The 20829-nt window shown below is 39.0% G+C and overlaps 1 protein-coding gene across 1 annotated transcript; it reads left to right on the top strand.

Moving 5' to 3' along the window:
* The first annotated feature begins 1854 nt into the window (after positions 1-1854).
* On the top strand, positions 1855-18343 carry hcrtr2 (hypocretin (orexin) receptor 2). The gene is made up of 7 exons (XM_006638857.3): positions 1855-2162; positions 10871-11049; positions 12075-12318; positions 14507-14622; positions 15394-15614; positions 16356-16477; positions 18109-18343. Exons 1-7 carry the CDS (start codon positions 1943-1945, stop codon positions 18330-18332), a joined length of 1326 nt encoding a protein of 441 aa, XP_006638920.2. The 5' UTR covers positions 1855-1942; the 3' UTR covers positions 18333-18343.
* The last annotated feature ends 2486 nt before the right edge of the window (positions 18344-20829 follow it).

Consider the following 20829-nt stretch of genomic DNA (forward strand, 5'->3'; position numbering starts at 1 on the left):
GTTAAAAGTATCCAAATTCAATTGGACTCAGCTGTCCTGAATCTTAATCATTAGTGATGTCATTTCCTCAATTAAAAAAAAACAACAAATACTGTAAGTATTGCTGCTTCACAGCTCTGGGGCCCTGGGTTGCTGTCTGCATGCTGTGTGTAGGTTCTCCCCATGTTCGCGTGGGTTTCCTCTGGGTGCTCCAGTTTCCCCTCCCAGTCCAGAAACATGCTGGTAGGTTAATTGGCTTGTGGGAAAACTGGCTCTGAGGTGAGTGTGTGTCTGTATCTGTGTTTCTGCCCTGTGATGGACTGGCGTCCCATCAGGGGTGTTTCCTGCCTCGCTCCTGTTGCTTGCCGGGATAGGTTTCGGCTTGCTCATGACCCTGCCCTGGAGAGGGCATGAAGATTAACAATAAGAAGCTCATTTTCTATTTCTCATTCCTTTTTTGCCTCCCTACGCCACCCCACCTCCACCTTTTCAGCTTCATCACTTGATTTATTCCTTACTCTACAGAGAGGTTATATGTCCTCATCCTATAGTCAGCAGACTGGCCCTCAGCCAAGTGGGTTAAACCACATTTACTCTTGGTAAAACACTTCATGAACATTTTTCCATGACGTAGTTCTGGGGTACTGTTATTCCTCGTGAAGTGTCTGGTAGCGCACTGAGACAGACTCCTGGACTGTTGGGTGGAGAAGTCCTGGACTGTGCCAGGGACCAGCAGTCTTCAATGTCAAAGAGCGATGACTGAGTGGTCTCTGCCCAGGGCGGAGCATAAATACAGCTGTCTCAGTCACATGGTGGAGATACTAGCAGTGATAGGACGAAGGGGTAGAAGGTTTTTCACCCTTGAGCTTCAAAATGGAAAAATACAGATAGGACAAAGACAAATCTCACTTCTTCAGAGAAAGATATGAGTGGCTACCTCAGTGTCTGGCCAAATGTCCACAAAATCCATATGCAGGGTGCAACATCCTCAGCAGCTTGGAAGTGTGTATGGAGAGGCAGACACAAGAATGCCATGTCAGTTTATCAGTTATTTTAATGTCATAGCACAAGAGACTGATATTGTGTAGTTTTGTCAGTTTGTATATTGTAGTTCGAGATGAAGAGTTTATTTAAACTTCCAATTGAGTTATAATATACTACGAGGTTACAGTGCATCCTTTTTTACCAGACATAGGGAATAATTCGGAGTTGAACACAATCATTTGTTGTTCAATCATTAATTAATGTAGCAAAAGCATATTTGTCTGCCATCATTCAAACCTCATCTCTTTCATTTGCCAAAGACTTATGTTAATAACACAACATACTAAGAAATCGGTAATTGAATGTCATTTTGTAGCCAATGCCTACAACAATGTCAATAAGAAAAAGACTAATAACAAAGATTGTCAAACAATAATACAATATATATCAAAGCCCATTTTTCTTTGTTACTTTAATTATTCCATAGTACTGCAGTGATCACATTTATTGATAAATTACAGTATACTACATGTAGTAGTAAAAAACTACAGTAGTTTTTAGGTTTTTATGTGTCTTTGTTGCCTTGTATAAAAAGTCGTTATAGTGATTAGTCAAATACGGTTCTTGGTTAAACAGATAAGTGCTAATTTCTGCTTTAACAGTTTGCATTTATTAACCTGCAAAGGTGCAAAAGCTGTTTGGAGATGTTGGCTCTTAAACAGAAACGAAAAGGAGGTGGTTTTATTTTGTTTTGTTTTTTTCTCTGTTCGACGGATTTTCCAAGTCTTGGTCCAGATTGGCTCCGTGTAGTTATCCCCCAAGAGTACGTCACATGTATATAATGTTCGAATGCTCCTTGCTAGCATTTTTTTTAGCATTCTGGCGGCTTGGCGCACTGTGCAACAGCAGCAACATTAACAGCACAGGTGCTGACTTCGGGACACCTAAGGTGTATCGGACGCATTCAACACCTTGAGGGATGTCTGGGGTCACCGCAAATTCGGTGTGTGAAGACTGTTCACCTCTCCTTCACGAGTTTAACAGCAGTGTCGAGTCGACCCACGATCCATCAGTTGACGGAGATGATGAACTGCTGAGGTACATCTGGAGGGAATATCTGCATCCTAAACAGTACGAGTGGGTTCTGATTGCGGGCTACATTATCGTGTTCTTTATTTCTCTAATCGGAAACACTCTCGGTAAGTTAATTCTACTCACACATTATGATAAAAATAAGCACTTAGATTCCTAGAGATCTGAAAATGTATTGAAATGTCCGCAACACAATAATCTTCGGTTATGTTTTATTAAAACGTGCTATATAAATTCAGTTACCCAGTTAAGACTTGGATTTGTTTCGTGTTACACATTGTTTAACAGCTACCCTAAGTCCCGCAACTTTCGTTTGTTAGAATTGTTTAAGCTTGACTAGAGAGGTTTTAACTTTACAGTAAGTGAAAATACTTGTATTTATACTTTAGAGAAAATATTTGTATTGTACCTAACTCTTCGAGCACTCATTCATGTTCTACCAAGATAGTTCAGTAGAGTTCATTAGAGTTTAACTCTGATTCAGTTTGTCGAATTGATACATCTTGTCTCTGTTTTTATGACTCGATGGAAGCTGACAGTTTTTCCAGTATGAAGTTAAGAGAAATCAAAGCAGCCTTCGCAGTAAAGTTTTGTTTAGTGAATAAGCATTATTTCGAATGCCGCTTGCAAACGCTGCAACAGCAGCAGTTTGTGTTTGGTGAAACGAGATACCAGATGAATTTGAACAGGGATTGAATGCATACATATGTAATGCATGATTATTTAGGTAGAATATTCGAGTAATTAATTTGTAATAAACTATAAGTGCATCTACAATTAGAGATCTGTCCTAGTAATGTAGTTATTATCAGGATTCGTCGGTTATTCTGTAAAATAAAATGTCGTTCATTTATTTTACATAAATGAAATAGGTTTTTGCACATGACTGCTAGTAATTTAAGGTGATTCATTTGGTTTGGTTATTACTGACTTGTTTAAATATATATTTAAATCGTGATATTGTAAAAAAACACGTGATAGTGTTATTGGTTGTTTGGTTTTTATTTTTCTGTCTTTTGACATTGTGCAGCTCTCTGGATATTGTTGCTGTCATATATGAGGATCAACATTTGAGGCTTAATTAAAAACCTTTGGTGGTTCTGTTGACTTCCTGTCTGTGGTAATCTCGGTTAAACTCTGTTAATCTTTGTACATCCTTCACTGCATATATTGTGTTAAACGCTGTGCAGCATGTGGGGGAGTAAAGATACTGCATGTTAAATGTTACAAACAGTTTGGTTTACCTACAAAATCTTAGACATAGGAGTGTGTGTGATTGAAAATGTTCTTGCAATGAAGTATAATGACCCATAACATGTTGGTTACATAATGCAGAGATATTTGAATGTTTGAAAGTGGGGTATCTTTAGTGAATATGTTAGTGAATATGCACCAAAGTGTTTCTTCCCGTCTATCAACAGATCTGTAACGCCCAATAGTGTCAAATGACAACATCAAAGAGCTGTCTGCCTCCGTACGATTGTGATTGACAGAGTGAGGGAAGATTTCTGAGAGCTGAGAGCTGAGAGCTGTCCAATGGAGACACAGATAGTCTCCATTGTCAATCGGATATGGAATTAATTCTGTTATGTCCCAGGGTCTGGAGACAACACAGGGATTAACAGTGTTTCTGTGTCATGTTACAGAGCACATCTGCGGAGGGAAGTACCTCTATATCTTTCTGACCAGCGCCTTCATATTTGTGCAGGCAGCCTGGTATTGGTTTTAATTTGACATTGAACAATCACTTCTTAGTTTTACCAAACAGCAGCTGAGAAGATAGACAGACATGTGAGATCTATACTTTCATTAAAACTGCTCAATAGCCAAGCTCAGTTTGTGTGGTGTTAGGTTAAATGTTAATGTTCTTTTAAGTGGGTGTCATGGTGGTGCAGTGGTTAGCATTGTGGCTTAGAAGCACTGGGGACTTTGTTCAATTCCTGGGGTTATATCTGTGTGGAGTTTGTATGTTCTCCACAGATTCACGTGGGTTTCCTCCAGTTTCCTCCCACAGTCCAAAGGCATGCTGGGAGGTTAAATGGCACTGGAGCGAATGTGTCCATATTTGTGTCTGTGTGTGCATTGCAGTGGACTGGCCTCCTGTCCGAGTATACCCTGCCTGGCACCTAGTGTTTGCTGTGATAGGCTCCAGCTACCCTGCAACCCTGTATTGGATAAGGAAATTAGAAAATGGATGGATGTTCCTTTAATTGATGGATTCTATTGGGTCAAGGAGCAGAGCATGGGGAAAGCTTTTGGAAAGTTACATGAAAAGCATGCCATTAGAAGTGGGTTTAGCAAAACAAAGAGTTTCTACAGAGTTTCTTCTGTCATTTGAAGCTGTTGTTTATTAGATGTATTTAATCTGCGTGAACTGATAATCTTACAAGCTGTTACTTATGATCCAGGAATCAGGAGTGAGCCATGCCCCTGTGACCAGGATTCCAGAAGCATGGGTGTGCAAGTGGCTTAGTGCACTGAGGATGGGGCTGGAATGAACTAACCAGGATTCTCTCTGTGACCAGTGAAAACTGGAGCCCCTGTAACTTTCAGACTCTCAGCTGGCCTTCAGAACCTCCTGCACATTGTGGCATTGTAGCAAAACAAGCTTGCCTGGAGGGTTGGAGGATCCTGTCTATTCTTCCGGTGCTGTGTGTGGGTGGTCACGATGAGCTGAGCTGCATAAAACATAATTGGAAATTTCAAAACTAGATGAGTGTATAATGAACAATAATTGACAATTAAAAATTGCACACAAAAAAAACCCTGCTCTGTGACATGCTGTAGAGGACACTCAGTTCGTGGCAGTTTCTCCAGGGACTCCAGGATATCTTTATTGGACAGAATGGACACAGATACCACAGCAGTCTGCATGTGTCTCTTTAGTGGGGTGTGTGGTCATCATCAGTGGCGGACACACACAGTGCGTAATCACACAGGAGGAGGTTCTTGGTCAAGGAAGCATAGCGCTGCCTAATGTCTAGCCCCTAAGGCCTATTATGCTTGTAGGTTTTATTTATTAAATGTTTTAATTGATCGGTCACTTTATACATTGTTCGTAGAACGTTTACAAGTGATATGTAAAAGACATCAACCTGAACCTCCAGGAATAACTTTTTAACACTTTTGAAGGAGCATTTTCTGATGTTGTTATTTGTATTTAATAATATAATGTACCATAAAACATAATTATTAATTCATAAACATATTTGACACTCATTTTCAAATGCCTTTCTTAAAAAATTGGAACTTCATGATGTTTTTATATCCTCACTCCCCAGTTTGGTAACATCGGTTATTTTTCATCTTGTTCTACTACTCTGACTTTCTTAGCAGCATTAGAAGGGTTGAGACTCAAAACTTGGAAAATCTGCTACTTTCTTCACAACATGAGTCCCCATAATAGAGATGGCACTGACTGGGGGATGAATCTGGTTTTCAGTGAAAGCACTTTCAACCTGTAGGCATCTCGTGCTCCATTGAGATAACTTTCAGGAGCTTCATTACAGAAAGAAATTCTGGCCAACACAAACCCAAGCAGTCATCAGGCAACAGTGCATTTCAATTTATAACTCACAATCAGCATCATAGCTGAACAGAAAGGATGAAAAATGGAGTCAGTGTATCAGTGTATCTGGCATTTTTATTTTGCCCAAACCTTGGAACTTGTAACATTATCCTTCAAAAATGAGCAGCGTAGAGTTCAGATAAGGAGAATGTCTGGAAAATAGACAGATCCTGTTTCAGAGAAGAGGTGGTCAATGTTAAAGGGAAGAAAAATCTATTTTATAGTACAAGATGGGGACAATCACGCAGCAATGATTTCAAGTTATGCAGAAACTGCCATTTGAATTCTCACCTGCTTATTGTACTGGAAACCTGGGGGTGTTACTGTATTCTGAAGGATAATCCGGCTAAATAAAAATTGGGATTTCAAAAAATCTGCAAGCAGTATTTGCATATCAGCCTAGATTCATGGCTGTTTGAAAAGGAGGATTTCTCACACTGGTATTTTTTAATAAAAGGTACTTATGATCCACACTTTCAAAGCCAGACTCTTTCAGGATAATTGTCATGTTAATTCATGGACCCCGCTGACAGGTTCTAAAGGGAAGACTTACATTCTGTAGAACTAAAAAGTTAATTGCTAGTTATTTGTTTTGATGTACCCATTCAATTACCTCTCCGCTTCTGGCTGCAGGCCAGGTACAACGCAGAGAGTATAAGGACCTGAAAAGATTTCCACCTGCCCGAGCCATTTCTCCTTGGACATGCTTCAGCCTGCACAGTGTCTTGGAAGGGGGTTAGTGCCAGTTGCAGTAGCACCATATCTCTCAATGCATCACTGCAGGTCTGTAGGCAACTCGCCGGTCACAGGAGTCACTGTTTTGCTGAAAGTTGAGAAGACCCCGGCTAACTGATGCCTACTGCATCCTGTCCAGCAGCTGTGTGCCGCCGCTTAAGGTATCCAGGGGCAGACGGCGGGTGACATGACCCAGGCTTGAGCCAGCATGCCAAGGCCCTGGGGCTCAGTCTGTGCTCTGGGCTAGCACCTCCAGAGCCTCTAAAAGCCAGCTTCCTTTCTGTTACCTTTACAGCCATCCCCCCATGAAGTCTGTGTATTTGCAATAACAAAAACCAAAAGAACCTGAAGGTGAGAATGAACCTTGAAGAGTGTGATTTTTGGGGAGAGCAGAACACACAGTCATTGAGAAGCATGTCAGAATAGTATATAAGGGAGCACCTTTATCTTCAGTGAGGGTCAGTGTTTTCTAAAGATAAGAAACACTCTCACATTTGCTGTAAGTACCCACTCTGCTGTTCTCAATTGATAGACAATATAAAATCCAGCGAAGGTTAATTTGGAAAGTTCAAATGATGTGGAAGTAATCCTATTCAAGAAGCTGATAGTGACAGTGCATATAACCTTCTTTATTATTGTCCACTCTTTCAGATCTGTGGATGTTGTTAGCATGTCAGCTGCATAAGCTCTGCCAGGTTGCATTTCTAAACTCATAAACCACAGCAGTATGACTGACCTCAGGGCTGTTTCTATTAAATCATAGTTTCATGGTATGGCTTCACTGACCTTCAAATGCCACCGACTTCATTGCTTTTTAAGAGAAACTGGCAAGTCAGGTTTTGTTTTGTTTTTTTAATCCTGCTTGATGGGGGTCGGTCCCTTAGGGTTTTTTAAATATTTTATCTTTACTCAGATGTCATATGGGATACTGCTATTAAACCACGTTTAATTACATGTTATTTTTTTTTCCAGACACTCTTCAAGACAGTTAAGAAATCCAGTATAGTTTGAGTTAAGAGTGACCAAAAATACAGTAAGAAGTTTTGTAACTTGGGGAGTTTTCAAGTTACAGTAGTTAGGTCAAGACCTAGGGAGGAGAAAGACTCCTGTTGTATATCATTTCAATCTATTTTACAATTTAAGCCATAAACCACAAATTGAGACGAATCAGAAATATACATATTATGTTCAAAATTCAGAATTCTTTGATTATCTTACTAATGAGCATTTTCCAGTTGTGAATCTAGCTGGTTCATTCCTATGTCACCACAGGTTAAAAAAATTGGGAAGAGAGAGAATTCATTGGAAGAGTGGTGTTGCTCTCACTCTTCCCCCTGAAAACTAATAGCAATCTGACAAGTCACAGTCAATCTTCTTGCACAGAAAACAAAGACCAGTTCCAGCTTCACCAACAGCTGGCCAGTTGTGCACCACTGCTAATGGAATCCTAGTCTGCACATAGTGACCTCTGGCCTGTAGGGCTCAGATTACACTTTGAATGGACAACTTTGCAACTCTGCTTAAGTGTTTGAACTCGATTTTAAAATGTTAGGTGTGTGTTTTCAGGATTGGAATGAGATACTGATAGAAGAGACAAAGAAACACTTGGAGTAGATAAAAACCTTTGTTTTGAAAGTGGAGAACAAATTGACATTAACTGTAGAAACCACGCATAAAATAAACATCCAAGCTAATAGGTTCCTTTAGCTTCTAATTTCTTACTGCTCTGGAAGCCTAGCCTTGACCTCCTCCAGACATGTTCTGCTAAGAGATCACAAAAACCTTTTGCACTATACCCACAATAGACATGCTTTTCTGCTTTCTATGAGCTTGAATCAGCGTCCAGAAAAGCCTGAGGTATCCCCTCCTTTGGTACCACCTTGAGGTCCAGATAAGGTGGGTCCTGACTCTTTTCTCCATTTGCCTGTAGGACTTACCCAGTGAAATATCAAGTGGCTTTCAAAAAGTTACAACATCAATCACTAATGATTTTGTATTTGCATAAGTTACTTATATTATACATTACATCACAAGTTACTTATATATTACAAGGTAATATTTCATTACCATGACAGACCAATGTTCCAGTACTTTAAAATAATGCTATTACTAAATTATCATGTACAAATAATAATTCTTGGAAAAATATATAAACACAGGAAGACAAAACCCTACAGTACACACACCACATTTTTAGCTAAGATATGTGTGTCTAAGTATTTTTATACACAGTATGCTAACCAGTCTGAACTATCAAGGTCCAGGTTTTGGCTTACTGTACATACAGTACACTAATCATAGTTTATAAATCCGACCTGATTTTGGACTAACTGCGGTGTTTTTTTTCTCCTGTGTTAATATAGCTGGCTATCTATATCACACAAACACTGCTGTAATAGGTTTTTCTGTGATTAATTTTGATTCACACTTACACATTTATAGCCTTTAGCTAAATCGAATCTTTCACTCATTGTCATGTATTTATCCTAATGTTTGCCGGAGTCTAAGGATCTGATTGTAAATTCTTCAATCTATCATTCCACTCCTGAAATGACTTCAGTACAATTGCTTGTCCTTAAATAAAGAACAAACCTCTCATAAAAATTTTGATTAATCATTTAATGAGAGATATTTATAGTAAGATGTCATCTCTGTTTGTCACTCTGTTTGGCACAGACCCCCTGACAGGTTGCCCTTTATTTATAATGTATCGAGTGAACATAATTCAGGATACATGACTCCATCTTCTATCTTATCTTTGATGCATGGCTTTCATCTTATAATAAAATCATTTCTATTTAAGACACATGTTCAATTTGAAGTACTGGTGTTATTTTTACTGATTAAATAGTAGTTTCTGTCACAATGTTACCTTTATAAATCATCTTAGATGTTGAATCATTTGTTCTTAGAATTTATTATTTGATCACTTTATGACACTAACAAATTAAACTGTGCTAGTTCATGTAAGTTAATAAATTTACTATACATAAATACAGAATTAACAATTACTGATACTGCATATGTACTATTAAATTATAAAGATATGAAAAATAATTCTGTTATCAAGTTGTGTGCAACCACAATTTCCGATTACACAACTTAGCAGCAAGATAGTAAGTGGTAGGGAGTACACATTCTGTTTTGAATGACAGATATATGAAATCAAATTTTGACAAAGCTGTGTAACCCACATCGAAAGAGCCATCGCTATTTTTAATTGTTTTAATTTTCCTGCTTGTCTGCCTCAGTACTATTCCAGCAAAAGGCTGCAGAATCACTATGGCATGTGCAGGTATTGTACACTAATGTCATTTTAGTTGAATATAGCGGTACATGTCCTGGAACAGGATACTTAAAATGATTACTTGTTGACAATATTATTTTCAGTAATAAGATTATAAGTGCTGTATTATGGAATTTGCTCTTGTGATTCACACTTCCCAGATTATAAGTGCTGTATTATGGAATTTGCTCTTGTGATTCACACTTCCCATTTGGTACAATACTGAAATTTAAATTTGTCGAGAGCTGAATTTAGACTTTTACCTCAGTGTCCTCTAGTAGGCAGGAACTTTTACAATATACGGGTTGCAATCAAAGCGACATTTAGTCTGTAGGTGCAGAGGTTGTCAGTTGTGATCGGTATTTGCCCAGCATGATAGTTTTTCACTGAGCAGCATATTTTTAATCAGGAAGCTCAAATGCGGGTGATAAATTCCCTATTGCAGCTCTTTCTGCTGCTGCTGTGGATTATCCCTATGGGAGCCCTGTCACAGAGTGACCAATCCTAGTTGAGAACATCATATTTCTAAAGCGCAGAAAAGAAGAACAGGCTCAGCAATCTCAAACCAGAGGATTCCGAATAATAATGTGATCATTTGTATTTCATTTGGTTCCGAGACTATCAGCTCCTTGTCACTAGTGAACGGTAGGCATGCCCATTTTCAGACTGGACATGTGGGCTACTACACTACTGTATACATGTTGTGTGTTTCACCTGAAATAAAATCAGCACTGCCTGGCCAAACAAAATCATCAAAGTGAAATATAAAGTACATAGGACTGTTCAACATTTATACATCATCCACACAAAACGCATTGTTCTCCTGGCAGTTTCTCCCATCTTCCATTTAAGTGGTGTTACTGTACTGTATGAGAACCCCACCTGTAGCCCTTTGGATTGCAGTGACTGTCTGTGTGACAGCTGCCAGAGCAGAGAGAAGACGTTCACAGCTCAAGTGGATTAAAACACACCTGAGGTTGAAAATCTAGGGTCATTGATTCATAGAATGGTTTTTATAAAACTTTTCATCTGCTCAGCCTTATTGGTCCCACCTCTCTTGTAATTGAGTGCCCTCAGCTTTTATTTCTTACTTAAAAAATGTATCTTTGCATGTAGAACAGGCAAGACTGTAACCAAGCTCATAATTTGAATGTTGTTATGAACATAACAACTATTTTCCCATTCAGCCATCATGTTGTAGTTTTCTGTTTCTATTGGATTTACAGTCTGCATTGCTGTGTGGAAAAACCACCACATGAGAACAGTGACAAACTATTTCATAGTGAACCTGTCCTTTGCTGATGTCCTGGTGACCATCACCTGTCTTCCTGCCAGCCTGGTGGTGGATATCACAGAGACCTGGTTCTTTGGACAAACTCTGTGCAAAGTACTGCCCTACGTACAGGTGAGGATACAGACTATAAGAATCTCGATCTTTCATGTGCACACTTTCCTCCTCGCAGATCTTAATCAAATGAAAACCTACTGTAGACATATCTGAACTTCTGAGAATGTTCTATGGTGACAACTGTGTTCTTGTGTATTGTCATTTTGCAGTGAAAAGCATGTGACATAGTGCGTGCCCGCTCATACAGTACAATATGTGTCTGGAAGTACTATGTATACGGACAGGATCTCAACATGTGGGTAACACATCAATAAAACCTGAATATCTTTGGGGAAAAATAAAGGATTTTTGTGATGGGTGATTCTTAGAGTGAAAATAAAAACTTTTGACAAAATGCGTCAGTTCCTTAAGTTTGTTTTGATATGTTTTATATTCTGGCCTTATACAGTATGACTTTAGCCTTTGAAACTTCCAGCAGGGATCTGAGAGAAGTTGGTTTAGATGCAGGTCTAAACATATTGGTCATGGGTGTAGATACACACAGCCTTGAGATCTGTCGATATCTGTCGAGCTGGCTCAGAATGCTTAATCATTCGCCATGTAAAAAGTGATGTGCTGAAAGAGATGCGATATTGAGGTTTCTTACATCTTCATGGAAAACACGGTCTTTGCTGCTGTTAAGTGAAAAAGGTCTTACGTGATTTCAGAACTTGGGTGTTATTTTGTTGTCAGTGGAATAATGACTTTGGATTGGTGTTTGTTTTGTGAATATGCTGCTATTCCATCCCCCACAGACCTGATCTGCCGTGAAATTCACTATTCATCTAGCGCTGTGGGATGTGAAGATATGGTATTAAAATGCAGCAATTTGAAGTGTCTGTAGACTTAAATGATTTGGAGGTCTTTAAGGTTAAGACTTAGCTGAGTGTTCAATTGAGCGCTTTGTCACTGATGAGAATACAAACTGTTTTTTTGAAGTGATTATATGTTTCTAATACCCATTTTGGTAGAAGCATTGTACCTGTGTTGTACCTTCAGCCCAATGCTTCTGATGTTTTCTGTGTTTTGTTCTTATGCCGCAGACAACATCAGTTTCCGTATCTGTGCTCACTTTGAGCTGCATTGCCCTGGACAGATGGTATGCCATTTGTCATCCTCTGATGTTCAAAAGCACAGCCAAACGGGCCAGGAAGAGCATTGTCATTATATGGATAGTCTCCTGTGTAATAATGATTCCCCAAGCCATTGTGATGGAGTGCAGTAGCATGGTTCCAGAACTAACAAACAGAACCAGCCTATTCACAGTCTGTGACGAGCACTGGGGAGGTAAGTTCCTTTCTGAATATAATGTTCACAATCACATAAAAGAGAAACTCAAAATCCTCATCACTTCCTTATGAAGTGTACACTTTCTAGAATTGTGGCATATAATTAAACATTTCTACTCTATGCCTAATGCATCAGACTCTTGATTGTTTCATTGTGTTTAATTTCCTATAGGGATCTCCTCCCTCTAAATGGTAATTAAGGTCATTCTTTGCTAGATTTCAATATACTGAAGAGGTTCAGGTTTAATATGAATGAACGGATATTAGAATAACTTTCTATTATTATTAACAAAAATGATACTAAACAATGCAGTGCTGTTACATTGGGAAAAAAAATTGTACATGTAATTTAACTCCTGGCAAAAATAAACCTGCACCCACACAAGATCTACTGTAGTTTCCTAGTAAATTAGGAAATATCAGGACTAAAATGCAAGTTAAATGGACTCGGATATTAGTGATCAGCATTATCTCTAAATTCAGCTCGGGGGACAGAGGCAAGACTCAGCAGCTGTCATATTAAAAGAAAGCAAGTCTGTTTTGAGTCTGTATGCCGACTCGTAGTGATTCTACCAGTAGAGCTACAGTAGCTTACACTTAAAGAGGACATCATTAAAAAACGAAGAGCCCTACTGGTCCAGGATACTTTCATCATCTTGCACTATTTGTGCGTTTGCATGAACATCAATCAAGAACAAAATACCACCATATACCCACACAACACCACAAACATTTGTGTACTCACAAAATGACACAGAGATCAAGGGGGAAACCATTGAACCTTATTTGAAGTCCACAATCTCCTCAAGACTGACCTGGCTGAGACAGTAGTTACTGATCATTGCAGTAACATATGCAGATACTGGCATTTCCCATGGAGGTTTAGATAACTCGCAATGAGGATTTGTTTATATCAAATGTCTCTGCAAGCTGTGTGACATGAATCCTAGGTTCTCTAGAGGTGGAAGGAATGTACTTTCATTCGTGGGTTAAAATATGGATTTACTACAGGGACCATGAGACCATACAGGTAGTCCATAAAGGAGTAAACAAAGAGTTTCCATAAACCATTAGCAGGCACAATCACAGCATTCATTTTGCTGGACTTCTGGGAATACTGATGCTTGATTTTAAGCCACACGAAACTACAGTTACAGGGGATATTTTACAATTTCAACAGAGGAAACAAGGGCAGCTCTGGGGCCCTGGGTTGAATTACAGACCTGGGGTGCTGTCTGTTCTCCTCGTGTTGGGTGGGTTTCCTCCCACTGGTAGGTTAATTGGCTTATGGGGAAATTAGCTCTGGTGTGAGTGTGTCATGAGTAGAGCACGGAATATTATTCCCTGAGTCTTAATTATCATACCGTATTAATAAAATGTTTTACATTCAATAATATTAACACAACACCTCTATTTTTTATTGCACTTAAACAGCCAACAGAAATGCCATAAATGAAAATTACTCAAACTGGAATCCTTTGAACAGCTAGAATGCACCCATCAGCAACTTACTTGTTCTTAGTACTTTAAATAAACTTTTTTACCTTACAAAAGCGTGCACTAACAAGGAATAGTGCAACACGTTTTGACAAGGTAACACCCACACCCATCAGATTGTGCTTGAGCTAGTTTTCGTACTACAGATCTCAGGAACTTTTTTTTACCGTCATGTGTGATGCATACAAGTTATGTTTTGGCCTGTTTTGGTCTTTTGTTTTAACAGCTTTGCTTGGCTTAATGGCATCAATCACAGTGAGAGTGCTGGTTGCTGGTGTTTGGGCAAAATAATTGCACTGAAATGATTTCTTTGAAAATGTTTCCACACTATTATTGTCTAGTGGGGTAGAATTTATGCACCTTTTCATTATTTGTCTTCCAATCCCAGATTGATCTCTCAGCTCCAGTTTGGAAATAATGGATAAACAGCAATTATGTGGCTATAAAGAGGTGTACTGTTAGTCTAGGCAGCTTATCTGGCTTACAGTTAGTTGTTTCTAGAAACAAGTTGTACCAGTAATACAAAGGTCTATATACTTTATCTTTATCTAAGGTCAAATATAGAAACTGGAATACACCCCTTAAAGTAATATTTTAAATTTATAGCATGCTTAATTTAGGATTCACATATCATTAACAGTTTGCAAAAATTGCTTAAAGGAATTCCTTTGTTTATTTTCTGATTACAGATGAAATCTACCCCAAAGTTTATCACATTTGCTTTTTCATCGTCACCTACCTGGCTCCACTGTGTCTGATGGTGCTGGCCTACATTCAGATATTTCACAAGCTGTGGTGCCAACAGGTAAACACTGCTAATATGCTTAATAGTTCAGATTAGACTGATGATATCTATTACTGAAATAAGATGTGGTTAAAGGTAGAGTTACATCAGTCTTTTGGCTAATTTAAGAAATTGTCACACTGAAATGTAAGAAAGTGAGTAAATAAAATGGTTTAGCTATCAGCTCTTTTCCAGGTGGGTCTGAAGAAGGGTCAACAGCAGAAATGGATGAAATGCACTTTTTATACTGTACTTACAGTATAATCATGGAATTAACTAATCAACAGTAGGAGCAGGCAGGGGTTATGGCCACCTTCAATCCTCCAATGACAAGAGTCCTGTGTCTCTTGCAGGAACTAGTCATTTAGCAACTCTAAGACTGCAGGTAGTTGGACTTCCTATTCCAGTAATTAGTTCACCTTGATTTAGAATTGCATGCTTTTCAAGGTTTGTTGGGAGTAAAAAACATTGATTCCAACTGGGGTTTGTAAGTCTTTAAATCTTCAGCAGCTTACAACTGTGGAGAAGGGATAAACTGAACTCGTTACACTTTTAATTAAAACAGTATGATCCTTCTTCCAGGTGTAGAACATGTGAATTAACGTCATAGAAAGTCTCCTGGATTCTAGACTCCGATCCTGACTGCCAGAGTTAGGGACCACCTGGTTAGATCTTAAGGAACAAGAGCACCTAAGTAAACAAAAGTGATGTTTAACCAGGAGAACATTAAACACTTCTCTGCTGGTCTCTGCACTGCCTAAGTGAATACCGCCCGGCTGCTGGTCTTGTCAGATTCCAGGGACATCTTCCATAGTTCAGAGGAAGTGGAGGTCTTTGCAGCGCTCAGCCCAGTCCTCCACTCCTGGGGAGTCTGCCCGGATTCGAACGAATGCAGCTGCAGCAGAAATCAAACAGATCCGAGCTCGGCGAAAGACTGCACGCATGTTAATGGTGGTCCTGTTTGTTTTCGCATTGTGCTATCTGCCAATCAGCGTGCTCAACGTTATGAAAAGGTAAAAATGAGAGTGTGTTAAAAGTGATACTCAAAGAGCAATGGTTTCACAAACCACTTTCGTATGCCCTTGTTCCAGAAACATCTGTGCTGCATGATGTCTGTTTTCTGTAGCCTGTTTCTTGAAAGGCTTGTTTTGTAGGTTTTCCCTGTCACAGGCAACAACGGCAATGTTTCTGATGAATGAGCTATGAACAGGGTGCTTTGAAAGAACATTCACTCGAACCTGTGGAGAGGCAGGGCATGGGGCGCAGAGCACTTTTTGCCATGAATTATGATGAAAGTTTTAAAGTTTGTACTGTTCAATTAAATGTTAATCCATTTTTCCCTTAAAAATAGTTCTGACTCAAGCAAATGCTTCTTTCCCATTTCATTTGAAGTGTTAATATCAATAGTTTCTTTGAGGATGTAGAAAAAAAGAGTTTTACTGCAACCAAGATGAAAACATTTCACTTAAAGAGGCAGATAAAAAGTGATTTTGTGACAATTTCTGATCAATTAGTGAAGCTCACCTCGGGTAGTAATTTTGAATTCTAGTGCACGGCATCCTATACTTAAACAATTCTTCTAAAAACAAACTTGAAGAAAATGTGCTTTCCTTAAATAATGTATTTTGGAAATAACAGTATTATTAATCTGGAGAAATGTCAGTACTATAAAGGGACCCATGGACTAGTGTTTTTTTCTCCCTATTAAGCTGAGTTTCCCATTAATGTTTCTTTCTCTGTTCTTTCTGATCTAGAGTGTTTGGAGCCTTTGACAACACGAGTGACAGAGAGGCTGTTTACGCCTGGTTTACATTCTCACACTGGTTAATATATGCGAATAGTGCTGCAAATCCCATCATTTATAATTTTCTTAGTGGTAAGTGTGTGGGAAAATGTGGGATTGTTGTTAAAAAAGAACAAATTCATGGAGTTTTTAAAAGAGGTTTGGGAGTTAAAGTTCTCTTTCACCTCTGCTATCAAACTAGTAGTCTTTCATGACATCATTTACCTAAAAACCTATAAAAATGTAATTCTTCTTTCTTACAGTTATCTTTGTGGATCCTTAGTTAACTCCTTAACTCCTCTACATTAAGGGTCCTAACTTCCTCATCTTACGGCAGGTTAAGTCAGAAATTCGAATTGGGTGCTGTTATTCATTGTGAAATATATTTATCAGGATGGCACAGTGGTGCAGTGGTCATCATTGGTGCCATGTAGTGCTAGAGACCTGGGTTCAGATCTGGCGTGCTGTCTGTGTGGAGTCTGTATGTTCTCCTTCTGTTTGCTGGGTTTCCTATGGGATGCTCTAATTTCCTCCCACAGTTTAGGTTTACTTCTGGGACAAATTATAATAATTGCTGACACCTCTATAGCGCTTTTCTGGACACTCCACTCAAACCGCTTTACAGGTAATGGGGATCCCCTCCACCCCACCTGGATGATGCGACGGCAGCCATAGTGCGCCAGAACGCTCCCCACACACCAGCTCTCAGTGGGGAGGAGAGCAGAGTGATGAAGCCAGTTCAGAGAGGGGGATTATTAAGAGGCCATGATTGGCAAAGGCCAATGGGAAATTTGGTCAGGACACTGGTTGGCCAAATTAGCCCAGAAGGGTGTGTGTCTGTGTGTGTCCTGAGATGGACTGGCATCCTGTCCGGGGTGTATCCTGCCTTGGACCCGCTGCTTTCAGGGAAAGGCTCTGGCTCCCCTGCGACCCTGATTTGGATGAAGCTGTTAGAAAATGGGTGGATGTATTTATGAAGCAATATCCCCATCTGCTGGTCATAGTTCTATACTGCCTCTCAGCTGTCTAATATCTGTTATACTGTGGTTTCACTGCTGATTGTAGCTGATAGCAACCTTTGCAGGTCTGCTGGGATTATTGCCATGACCAAGACCCTAAGAGTCTAAGAAGATGTAATGCAAAAATGGTATCTGTGGAAGTGATCTGAGCCTAAAGCATCACAGGGGTAAAATTATTCACAAGGCCATTTGTTTGGGGATAGCATTCCTGTTGTATACTGTACTTGTATTGGAATTATCATAGATGAAGCAGTAACAGAATAGCTTAGTACAACATATTTTCTTAAACATGATGGACTCAAAAATGCCCATTACAAATTCAGTACCCAAATGCCTTTTAATGTCATTTCCCAAATTCTTTCATCTTTTACCAGTTATGCTGCAATCCAAGTTGTAAATCTGCCAGAATCAGTCAAACTACAGCTAAACAGATGAGCAGTTTTTTTTCAAAATCTGATACTGATGTGATCGATCTTTCAGACCTTTTCCATGTAATTTTGCTGACTACTAACACTGCTCATTTACTTAAAATCCGTCTTATTTTTAATTACTTATTTTCTTTAATGTAACATTCTGTCCATTTTTTTAGCTAAAGTGTGTTGGCAGCGAATTAATATTTTTGAGGTTGTGAAAGAAATTTCCCTCCTTTCGATGTTGATCTTTATGCACTCATTAAGACTTATTGTTTCTTGATTTTTACTTTAGGGAAGTTCAGAGAAGAATTCAAAGCGGCGTTTTCTTGCTGCTGTGGTGAGATAAGAAGCCCTAAGGAAGAGCACCAGATCAGAGGCAGAACAAGTACTGACAGCCGCAAATCCCTGACCACGCAGCTCAGTAATTTCGATAATGTCTCAAGGATTTCAGAACAATTAGTCCTGACCAGTATGGGGACACTGAGGTCCAACGACGGGGATAAAACTACCTGGTAGGAAGCACTGGCAGGAGTGGCCCAGCTACTGTTTTCAATGACAATGAGTGGGAAGGACTCTCGCTGGGAACCAGTACCTAGATAGGCACTGCATGTGCAGTGACCAGTGGTACACCACCAAAGAGCTCACGTCAAACAAGGGGAAATTTCACTGAAAATATAAGATGAACTGTCTATGTCTAATACACAAGTCCCTGTCCAGTAAACTAACAGACCACAAATTATTCAGTCCAACATTTAAAGGATCAAAGGATAATACAATGTCCATATAAGGCAAGGAGGCCATTTTCCCCATGTGGCTCATTTGCTTCTATTCCTTTATATAGTCCCAGAGCCAGTAATGGTTGATTGGGGAGCAAATCCCTAAAGTATGGAATGGGACAGTTTAAGGCAGCCAAGCAAACGGAGCACCTGGTGACAGCCTACTGTATGATCAATTCCCATTTACTGCATGGGTTTTACAGGACAGCTTCCTGTGTTGAGTGTACCTTTCACATGGCTAAGTTCCTTATCTCCGGCTAAAGGACCTGCCAGGTACTGTATGTGCGAATGCTGAAAAAATGATCTAGGATGTCTTGGTGGTCCTGGTGAAAAGGCACACGGAGCTCCCAGTCCTTGTGTGGTGAACACATTCTTTCTCTGCGTGACTGAGGCCTGACAGCACGATCACAGCGAGTTACTGTTTCCACAGTAACCCCCTCTTGCACTGTGAGACCTTTTGAGTCGTGAATGACAAAAAAATCAAATCTGTTGAAATCTGCTCAACAGCTTAGTGTCAGTCTGATCAGATTGGGCTGCTTATGTGGAATTATACTGGTCATCCATGCTTTTCTGGCAGTATTTCATCCTTCATTGAATACAGTGAAAGTACTGTAAATGATTCACACCATATACTTCACCTTCTCATTGTCTTGTTGTTTTTATCATTCAATTCATTTTTCAATTAAATTTAAGAACAGTGTCAAGGTTTTAAGTGAAGGTTTAGTTGTCCTGTTGTTAACCTTTATATATACTGTAGTAGCTGGGTTCTGGGATCCTGTTTAATTCTGATGTCTCTGATGTGCACCTAATAAGCATGTGTTAAGGTTAATGTTGGATATTCATAACTACAAAAGTCTATGTTACTGATATGCAGTGGCAGTCAGAATTATGTTGATTCCATATTTTACGGAAATCCTGCTAACAACAGAAAACCTCGCATAAATCAGACATGTCGTCAATTTCAAAGGAAAATATGGAAGAGGATATATTTTACTTGGATTTTATCAAGTGATCCTCCATGGAACCAAAGCCACAATTGCAGAAGACAATTTCAGTTAAATGATTCTTTGTTACATATTGGTGGTTACCTCTGTAGACACCTTTCACAGGCTAGAATGATGACCGCTGATGTGAAGAATTCGTTTTTTTATACTTGGTCTTCAGCAAATGCATATTTGTAACTTATTTCTTTAGCAAGGAAACACCTTATTTATAGAAATAGGAAAGAAAACACGAGACTGCATGACCATAACTCCTTTTGAAAAGGTGGAGAGGTGACAACTCGCAAAAATGTTCTCTTCAAGATGTACAAATCTGACCGTCTTAAAACACAGGAATACTTTATATCATTTGATAAATCCCACGAACGTCTGCAGCTGTCATGTAACCAGTGACGAGGGGGAGTATTTCGTGAAGAGCTTGCAGGGAAATGACAAATTATATTTTGATAGGATTATAAAATGTTTTCTGATGGTTCTCCTGCTCATAGTTGTATCAGCTACATTTAAAAGCATACAGTACCTTTAATTTTGACTGCCACTTTATGCTTACTATGTTATGCAGATTTCCCATTATATTAAATAATTTTATGTACACATATTGGAGTTTCTCTTTGCAAAGCACACATCACGAATTGAGGTCAACGTATTACTGTATGTTTGCCATATTATTCAAGTAAATGAATTAACCTTGTCTTTCAACGTCCGGATAGAATATGTGCACTGATTGACACTATTTACAGTACGTAGTACTTTTACGTACTACTCTTGCTTTGCGTTAATTTGTTTTAAACTGATTTCTAATTGGTTGTATCGGTTTTGTTTATTAATATTGTAAATGTGATATTTGTTCGTAAAAAAAGGTAGCAGTGGTCTGTGATTCATTATTCCTTCATTTTGAATTGTTGTTCTCACAACGCATCTTTGTTGAACTTACAAGGTGGTGCGATAGTTACTTCACAATACAGTGCAATACTTTCACGTGAACTTTAACTTGTGGTCAAAAAAAATTGCAAGCGAATAAAACTTATCACAGCAAATAATTCAATTGGTGAACTAATGTGAAAAGCGTTAACCAATTACAGCTTCGGGAATTCTGTCCCAGTTCCTACTTCTTCGGCAATCTATACGTTCCCCCATGTGCGTATTCGATGTCTAGACGTCTTATAAGCAGTACTATTTCATCATAGCAATAAAAACAACAAAATTGATCACGAGTTTTGTAATAATGTTGCAATT

This window comes from Lepisosteus oculatus, chromosome 17 (genome assembly GCF_040954835.1).
Source record: "Lepisosteus oculatus isolate fLepOcu1 chromosome 17, fLepOcu1.hap2, whole genome shotgun sequence".
NCBI lineage: Eukaryota > Metazoa > Chordata > Actinopteri > Semionotiformes > Lepisosteidae > Lepisosteus > Lepisosteus oculatus.

Coding starts and splice junctions, on each gene's coding strand:
- hcrtr2 (XM_006638857.3), top strand. CDS start 1,943: ATGTCTGGGGTCACCGCAAATTCGGTGTGTGAAGACTGTTCACCTCTC. Junction 2,163..10,870: donor TCTAATCGGAAACACTCTCG/GTAAGTTAATTC, acceptor TTGGATTTACAG/TCTGCATTGCTGTGTGGAAA. Junction 12,319..14,506: donor CTGTGACGAGCACTGGGGAG/GTAAGTTCCTTT, acceptor TTCTGATTACAG/ATGAAATCTACCCCAAAGTT.